Below are 8669 nucleotides of genomic sequence, written 5' to 3'. Positions count from 1 at the left end.
GCCTTGAGGGAAGCGGGAGCAAAAAGAGAGAGAGAGAAGAGGACCCACGTGACAGCAAAACCATAGAGTTCGACGACGGGGTGGAAAGAAAGTCTAGAAAGAGCCCCAAATCCATTTGAAACGCTTCTCCCGCTGTTGAAAAACCCAAAGGGGCAAAACACGCGTTCTCACTCGGGCCGCTTCTCACGTGGGAAGGATCATTCCTCCCGGTCTAGAGCGGCGCCCTCCAAAACCCTTCAACGTCACTTCCGCTATACCCACCAATGAAACGACGGGGACGACCGAAAAGGGCGGGATTTGGCGGGGCAACGAGTCTTTTTTTTTGGAGTCCTCTTTCGGGGCCGCCGGACGTAATTTCTCCTCAGGATCGCCGCCGTCATGGCTAGCCAGTCTCAGGGCATCCAGCAACTGCTTCAGGCCGAGAAGCGCGCCGCCGAGAAGGTGGCCGAGGCCCGCAAGCGTGAGTGGGCGGCCTGGCTGCGAAGGGAGAAAGCAGGGGCTCTTTCTGAGGGGCTGCGGACTACACATCCCATCGGCCTCAGCCCTTAAAAGGGAGGCGGGTTTTGATCCAAAGGTTTTGTAACCTTGCTTGTAAGGGAGCGGTAGTCCCGAAAGGATTGAGACAGCCACGTCCTATCATCCCCAGCCATTAGGGAAGGGGGGGAATTCCAGAGACACTACATGTCCCATCATCCTGAGTGGGAACGGCCACCTATAACTCTCCCCCGCCTGTTTCATCCATTCGGAGAATTTTGTCCCAATTCTCTCCATGGTGGCTGTGTTGGGAGGGGTGGCTTTGATGGTTGGGACTACATTTCCCATCATCCCTGGCCCCTAGCGGAGAAGGTGGGTCTACAGCATTTCCAGCCCAGCTTGCATGGGAGCGGTAGTCCCGAAGGGATTGGAACCCCATGTCCCATCATCCCCAGCCATTAGGGAAGGGGAGGATTCCAGAGACACTACATATCCCATCATCCTGAGTCGGAACAGCCACCCATAACCTCCCTACCTGTTTCATCCATTCGGAGAGTTTTGTCTCAATTTTCTCCATGATGCTGGTCTTTTGGGGATGGGGAGGTTGGTTGGACTACACCTCCCATTGTCTGCAGCCCTTAAGGGGTGTGTGGGTGATCCAAAGCCTTCTTAGCCCTGCTTGTATGGGAGTGGTAGTCCCGAAGGGATTGGGACCCTGCGTTCCATCATCCTCAGCCATTAGGGAAGGAGGAATTCCAGAGACAGTACATATCCCATTATCCTGCACAGTAACGGCCACCCATAGTCTCCTCTTGCACTGCCTGTTTCATCCATTCAGAGAGTTTTGTCCCAATTCTCTCCATGGTGGTTGTGTTGGGGGGGGGGAGGCTTGTTGGTTGGACTACACTTCCATTCATCCCTGGTCCCTAGTGGAGAAGGTTGGTCTACACAGTCTTTCCAGCCCAGACCGGAAGGGATCCAATCATCCCCAGCCATTAGGGAAGGGGAGGATTCCAGAGACACTACGTATCACATCATCCTGCGTTGGAATGGCTATCCATAATCGCCCACTTGCTTCATCCATTCAAAGAGTTTTGTCCAATTCTCTCCATGGTGCTGATTTTTTTGGGGGGGAGGTGGAGGTTGGTTGGACTACACCTCCCATTGTCCCCGGTCCATAGGGGAAAGGGTTGGTCTTTAATCTTTCCAGTCCAGATTGAGTGGGAGCGGTATTCTGGAGGGATTGGGTGCCACATATCATCATCCCCAGCTTTAGGGAAAGGGACATACCTGGACCCACCATATATCCCATCATCCTGTATGGGAAGGGCCGCCCATAGACTTCCCCCAGAGACCTTACACTGCCTGTTTCATCCATTCGGGGTTTTTTGTCCCATTCCCTTGCCTGATAGTGGTACCTGGGTGGTGGCGTGGTTGGACTACGCCTCCCATTCTCCCCAGCATAGAAAACCCCATGGGCTACTTTAAAACAAACCAGATCCAAATATAGCGCTGTATGGATAGATTCATGCATTTCCTTGCCTGCTTTTTATGGGTCTGGGATGTTTTAATTGGGTTATTGTGTTTTTGTATTGATTTGTGAGTTTTTGGCTCATCAGTTGTGTTATTTATTGGCTTTTAATTAGGGAAAGCTGCTCTGATTACACACACTACAAATTGAATCAATGGAGGAATTGATGAATTTTTGGATCGGAGCAATGCTATGTTTTGCTGATTTTGAGGGGGTGCAAATAAACAGCGGAATAATAGGAATTTGCCCTAACTTGTCTTTTCTTACAGAGAAAAACAGGCTGGGGAGTGGGGTGGGGGGGGGATAGCATTGACTCATCTGAGGCTGCCTTTTTAGTTCATGCATTTATTAACCAGGGATGCAGTGGCTCAGTGGCCAAGACGCTGATCTTGTCAATCAGAAAAGTCGGCAGTTCGAATCCCTAGCGCCACGTAATGGAGGGAGCTCCCGTTCCTTGTCCCAGCTTCTGCCAACCCAGCAGTTCGAAAGCAATTAAAAATGCAAGTAGAAAAATAGGAACCACCTTTGGTGGAAGGTAACTGCATTCCATGCGCCTTCGGCGTTTAGTCATGCCGGCCACATGACCACGGAGACATCTTCTGACAGCACTGGCTCTTCAGCTTTGACACGGAGATGAGCACCGCCCCCTAGAGTTGGGAACAGCTAGCACATATGTGCGAGGGGAACCTTTACCTAGGTTTGCTTGAGGATAATCAAGAAACAGGCTCACTAAAGTATCTCCTTCATTTCTCATTTTTCCAGGTATTAGTTACCCCATTTGAAAGGTTTTCAGAACCTCTTTAATTGGGGAAATTTCCCTGATGTGATTTTATGCCGTAGCCGTAAACTTCCCATGTAGTTTTTTCTTTCAAAGGTCAGGCTGCAAACCCCTTAATGCTGGTTGAGCTTCGCATAATTTGACAGCCAGCATATCCAGAGGAAGGGTTCCTATGGTATCTGAAATATTTTGATCAAAACCTAATCTTTGAAGGATCTCCCCTAGCAGAAATCTTATTTTTTGTTATTCATTATTAAGGGAAGCTCCGATCCAAGGAAAGGAGACAAATTGGGAGTCGGAGAGACATCCTGCCTTCCTTCCCCGGAATAATATTTGAATTTGGTTGCATAACTTGTATAAAACCAATTTTATTTTGCAGACTTCCTGTGGTCTGCATAATGTCAGTAGCATATTGATAGTCCCCCGAGATCTACAGTGCATCGGTTTAACTTGATTAAAACCGAATTGTGAAGGTTATATGGAGTGTTGGCGTATTTCAAAGTACCTTGCTGGGATATCTCTGCTAGGAATTCAGCTTAACGAAAACCGCTGTTCTTTAAATTGTATTTTCAACTCTTCATGTTTGCATGCATTTCTAATATAGCGGTCTCTAGAACCTTCACCTGCATAACTTCAAGAAAGGAACTTTGGCCAAGAGCAGTGGAGTCATGTCATGTGCTGGAAGTGATGCATTGCTAGGAAAATAATCCTGACTAATGTCTGTGTTTTTAAGTCTTTAGTTAAGCCAGCTCTGACTGTTCAAAAATTGGATTGTCTCCACGCATCAGGCTTGGTGTTTCCAGTTCTGTGGGGCTAACTTTTTCGGGAAAAGGATGAACTTCGATGTTAGAATTAGAATTGTTTATTGGCCAAGTGCGATAGGGCACACAAGGAATTTGTCTCCGGTGAAGAAGCTCTCATGTACATACAAGCAATAAGTGATAAATCATGATCATAGTCCATCGTAAAGATATATTAATCATAAGTCATAAGATACAACAGTGATAGTCATGGGATTCTAAATTCTACAGAGGAATTATTGAGTCTGTCATCTGCACCTCTATAACTGTCTGATTTGGCTCTGCAACCCAACAAGGCAGACACAGACTTCAGAGGATAATCAGAACTGCAGAAAAAACCATTAGAACCAACCTGACTTCCATTGAAGACCTGGACACTGCAGAAGTCAAAAAGGGGGCTGTGAAAATATCTACAGACCCCTTACTCCTGGTCATAAATTGTTTTAACTCCTACCCTCAAAGCGACACTATAGAGCACTGCACACCAAGACAACTAGACATGACATTTTTCCCCCGAACACCATCACTCTGCTAAACAAATAATTCCCTCAACACTGTCAAACTATTTACTAAGTTTGCATTGCTATTACTATTAATCTTCTCATCATTCCTATCACCCATCTCCTCCCACTTATGGCTGTATGACTGTAACTTTACTGTTTATATCCTTACGACTTATATTGATTGTTTCCTAGTATGATTTGATTGCTTATTTGTACCCTATGGCTATCATTAATTATGATTCGTAACAAATGTATCTTTTCTTTAATGTACCCTGACAGCATATGCATCAAAGACAAATTCCTTGTGTGTGTCCAATCACACTTGGCCAATAAAGAATTCTATTCTATTCTAAATCGGCAATCAACATAAATCATACTAGGATACTAGTAAACAATAATAAATCCCTTTATGTAACTTCTAATGGTGGCTAGAAAGCGAGCTGGATTGAACAAAGAGATGGCCAAGGATATTTTTCACCCTTCATTTGGGGTTGTTCTTTTTTCTTCCTTCGTTAGAGGATGACTTTCTGAACGTGTCGTTAGCACTTGAAATTAATCTCAGAAAAGCCTCTTTTTCTGGTTTTGCCCTCTGAACATTTTGCTTTTTTTGTTTCTCTTTTTCAAACCTAGGGAAGAATCGGCGGCTGAAGCAGGCCAAGGAAGAAGCTCAGGCCGAGATCGAGCAGTATCGTTTGCAGAGGGAGAAGGACTTCAAAGCAAAAGAGGCAGCCGTGGGTTAAATTCTATGCTGGCTAATCTCTCTGTCCTCCTTTCTGTTTCTGTATTAGAAGGGAATTCAGTTGGGGTGCGAGATTCTTTGTAGTGGCTACATACACACACGCCCTTGTCCCTGTTGTGGTCCGCCAGAGGCCAGCGGAGCTGACAACAGAGGCGGACAGTGAGAAGGTTGGGGAGGAGCAAAAGCCAGTCCTGGAGGCTGGGGAAGGATCGGAGAAGGGCTTTGCGTCAGAGGTAGAGGTGGGGCCAAGGCCATCTGGCAGTTCTCAGCTGCCTTTGGCACTAGACAGCAGTGAGGCAGAAGAGGCAGCTGGAGCCTGTTCCCAGTGTGTGCATGCACAGAGCTGCCAGAAGAAAAGAACAGCTAAGAAATCAGAGTAGATCTGGGAATAAAATCACAGTTGGAGGGTGAATGGCCCTCCCATAGGAAATAAAAGAGGAGCGAAAGGGGAGTGGGCTTTTGCAGGAAACAATTCATTAGATTCAGGAGTGTGGAGATCTGTCTGTGAATCTCAGAGACTCTGTGCCCATGCTTTCCTTGCACAGTACCTCATTTGAAAAATATTTACGTGCCAGCTTTCCAAGATAGATAAGGTTGGTGGTTATAAATACTCCTTTGAAAGACTGTTTGCCAGGCTTTGCTGAATGTGAATAAGAGGAATTCACATTCTTTTAATAAAAGGGTTTTTGTCAGGAACAGGACTCTACTTTGTGCTTTTTGGGGAAGCCTAGTTACAACAGCCCTTTTGAGGCTCAGCCCTTCTCTCTTGCTAATACAGGTAGTCCTCAATTTCCATTCAAAGTTACAATGGCATTGAAAAAATTCGACTTACGGCCATTTTTCACACTTACGACTTTTGCAGCGTGCTCATGATCAGAATTCAGATGCTTGGCAACTGGCTTGTATTTAGGACAGTTGCGGTGTGCGGGGTGGTGGGGTGTCGTGTGATCCCCATTTGTAACCTGACAAGCAAAATCAGTGGGGAAGCAGATTCATTTAATAATTATGTTACTTAACTTACCGACTGCAGTGATTCACTTAACAGCTGCAGCAAGAAAAGTCATAAAATGAGTCAAAACTCGCAACCAATGTCTCACTTAACCACAGAAATTGTTGGGCTCAGTTGTGGCCATAAGTCAAGGACTACCTGTATGTATGGTGTAGACAAACAGACAGATGGAAGATAGATGAGAGAGGAGAGAGAATATGATGGAAGATAGATAGATAGAAGGTAGAGAGGAGATATATAATATGTGGATGATGATAGAGAGAGAGAGAGATAGTGAATGATGGAAGATAGATAGATAAATAGAGATAGGATAGAATAGATAGAGATAGGACTAGATGATAGGTAGTAGATAGATAGATAGGTAGGTAGGTAGGTAGGTAGGTAGGTAGATAGGATAGATGAATAGATAGATAGGATAGATAGATAGATAGATAGATAGATAGATAGATAGATAGATAGATGGATGGATGGATGGATGGATGGATGGAGTGTAAGCTGCTGGCTCATAACTCAAGGACTAGGTTGTAATTTTCCAGTTTTTTGGTTTCGCCCTCAAATCATCTCAATTCAGTCTAGGACTTTCAGCGTTTAAATTGGCTTCTGCAGTTTGCGGAAGTGAAAACGCATAATCATCACAGGATTGTGGGTGTCAAAAAACAACAACAGATCTCCCCCCCCCCCCCCCCCGCTGCTTGCTTAAACCCTGCTTTACTGTGTCACGCAGAATCATTGATGGTTCTTGGAAATGCAGAACGTAACTGGACAAGTGGATTTTAAATGGCTTCCCTTCATTTTTTTTCTTTTGTTTCCGTTTATCGCAGGCGCTCGGCTCCCACGGTAGTTCCGCCACAGAGGTGGAACAGGGGACCCAGGAGAAGATGGCCATTCTCCAGGAGAACTTCCAAAAGAACCGGGAGGAAGTGATTGACAGCGTGCTGAATTTGATCTTTGACATCCAGCCACAAATCCATTCGAACTATCGGATCAACGGATAGATGGAATCTTTTGTTCCTTCAAGGAAAAAATTCAGCAATACCAGCTTTAGCTGCACCCCCTTTTTATAAAGGTGCATAGATTCCCAAGAGGTGTAGATTATCTCTTTCTCTTTTCTCCCCCTTTTTTTCATAAAGATTTCTTGTCTTCTCCGTTTTGTAGCACTTTTGAAGTTTCTATGTAGGCTGGTTCTGTGTCCTCCAAAGTGCATTATATCGTAGACATGTAGCGTAGAAAGTTGATGTTGGATAAATTGTACTGAGTATTAAAGGATCGCTTTAACCCCAAGAAGTATTTAAAAGTCAGAAAAGAGAAGTGCCAGGTTACTTTCCCTTATCCTTAAATTGCAAACTGTGTGACTTAGGTGCTCTGCTACAAATGAAATCTGTTCCTACTCAAGAGTAAAAAAACAACACATGCATTTTGTTTGCAGAATGAATAGTATTTGGATTGTATCTGAAAACGTTTAAATGTTATTTAAGTAATAACTCTTTTCTCCTGTTGAACTTGAACAAGGCGCTGCTGTTAAGGTGCTTGAAGAAAAAGTAAAGACCTAATCTTGACTTGTAAAGAAATTAAAACCTTTTTTCTCTCCTTTCCCTCTTGCTCAGAAACTTTTGATTTATGCAATACGTCGCTGAATTAAAAAAAGCCTGTTTCGTTTTGATGTTGCAATAGCAAAGAAGCTCTTGATAATATGTTTGGAACTAACATATGCTGTAAAAGCATAGTACAGCAGAGATGGATGGATGGATGGATGGATGGATGGATGGATGGATGGATGGATGGATGGATGGATGGAAGGAAGGAAGGATGGAAGGAAGGATGAAAGGAAGGATGAAAGGAAGGATGGATGGATGATAATAGATAAAAGAAAGACGGACGGATGGATGATAATTGACAGATGATAATAAAGGATAGAAAGAAGATAGACAGACAGATATAGTCCTCAACTTGTAACATTTAGTGACAAATTATAGCAGAACTGAAAAAAAAGTGAGTTGCAACCATTTTTCACACAACTGAAAATCGGGGTCTCATGATTGGCATTCAGATGCTTGACTGCGGATTCACATTTACGACAATCGCAGTGTCATGAGGTCATGACCTTCTGGCAAGCAGAAACCAATGGGAAATCCAGATTCACTGAGCAATGGTGTTACTAATTTAACAAATGCAAGTGATTCACTTGGCAAAAGTGGCAAGCAAAGTCGTAAAATGGAGCAAAACTCACTTAACAAATTTTTCGGCAGCATAAATGTGGGACTCAATTGGGGTCATAAGTTGAGGACTACCTGTAGATGGATGGATGGATGGATGGAAGGATGTATAGATTATAAATGATAGATAACTGGGTAGCTAAATGGATGTATAGACAAAAAGATCGATATAGAGATAATAGAGCAATAGATGGATAGATAGGGATGCAGCTTAGATGATTAATGATAGAGAAATGATAGACAGAATTTATAATTTATCAACCAATTTATCAATTTTAAAAGTAAGGATCGCGCGAACTACAAATAAATATTGAGAAGTAGTGCCTTTAAAAGTTGGAGGCAGGGAGGGAGAGAAGGAGGAATACACAGAGGCAGTTGCTTTTAAAGTTACTATTTTTATGACCAGCTCGTTCTGCCCCTATGCATTTTGACCAGTTCATCTGGGGGAAAAAAAGTTTTGCTTTCTTTTATTATTCCAAATACATCAGTAAAATTCTCATGCGCTTGGTGAATATGTTCCTTGACTTCTGGAGCTCCCATGCAGCTCCACAGAAAAGGATATTCAACAGTTCCCAAACTCCCTGACAAGTGAAGGTGAATTACGTCTCATCCTATCCTCACC

General features: G+C 43.9%; 1 protein-coding gene across 1 annotated transcript; it reads left to right on the top strand.

The window, feature by feature from the left end:
* The first annotated feature begins 301 nt into the window (after positions 1-301).
* Positions 302-7426, top strand: LOC116519433 (V-type proton ATPase subunit G 1-like). The gene is made up of 3 exons (XM_032233294.1): positions 302-460; positions 4717-4817; positions 6656-7426. The coding sequence occupies exons 1-3, from the start codon at positions 379-381 to the stop codon at positions 6827-6829; spliced, it is 357 nt and encodes a 118-aa protein (XP_032089185.1). The 5' UTR covers positions 302-378; the 3' UTR covers positions 6830-7426.
* Positions 7427-8669: the final 1243 nt, after the last annotated feature.

The sequence above is a fragment of the Thamnophis elegans genome, chromosome 16, assembly GCF_009769535.1.
Source record: "Thamnophis elegans isolate rThaEle1 chromosome 16, rThaEle1.pri, whole genome shotgun sequence".
NCBI classification, from domain to species: domain Eukaryota; kingdom Metazoa; phylum Chordata; class Lepidosauria; order Squamata; family Colubridae; genus Thamnophis; species Thamnophis elegans.
This window is presented reverse-complemented; position numbering and strand designations above follow the sequence as displayed.

Excerpts from the sequence above, each read along its gene's own strand:
- LOC116519433 (XM_032233294.1), top strand. The coding sequence starts at position 379 with ATGGCTAGCCAGTCTCAGGGCATCCAGCAACTGCTTCAGGCCGAGAAG. Across the intron at positions 461-4,716 it reads GGTGGCCGAGGCCCGCAAGC|GGAAGAATCGGCGGCTGAAG; the intron begins GTGAGTGGGCGG and ends TTTCAAACCTAG. Across the intron at positions 4,818-6,655 it reads TCAAAGCAAAAGAGGCAGCC|GCGCTCGGCTCCCACGGTAG; the intron begins GTGGGTTAAATT and ends CGTTTATCGCAG.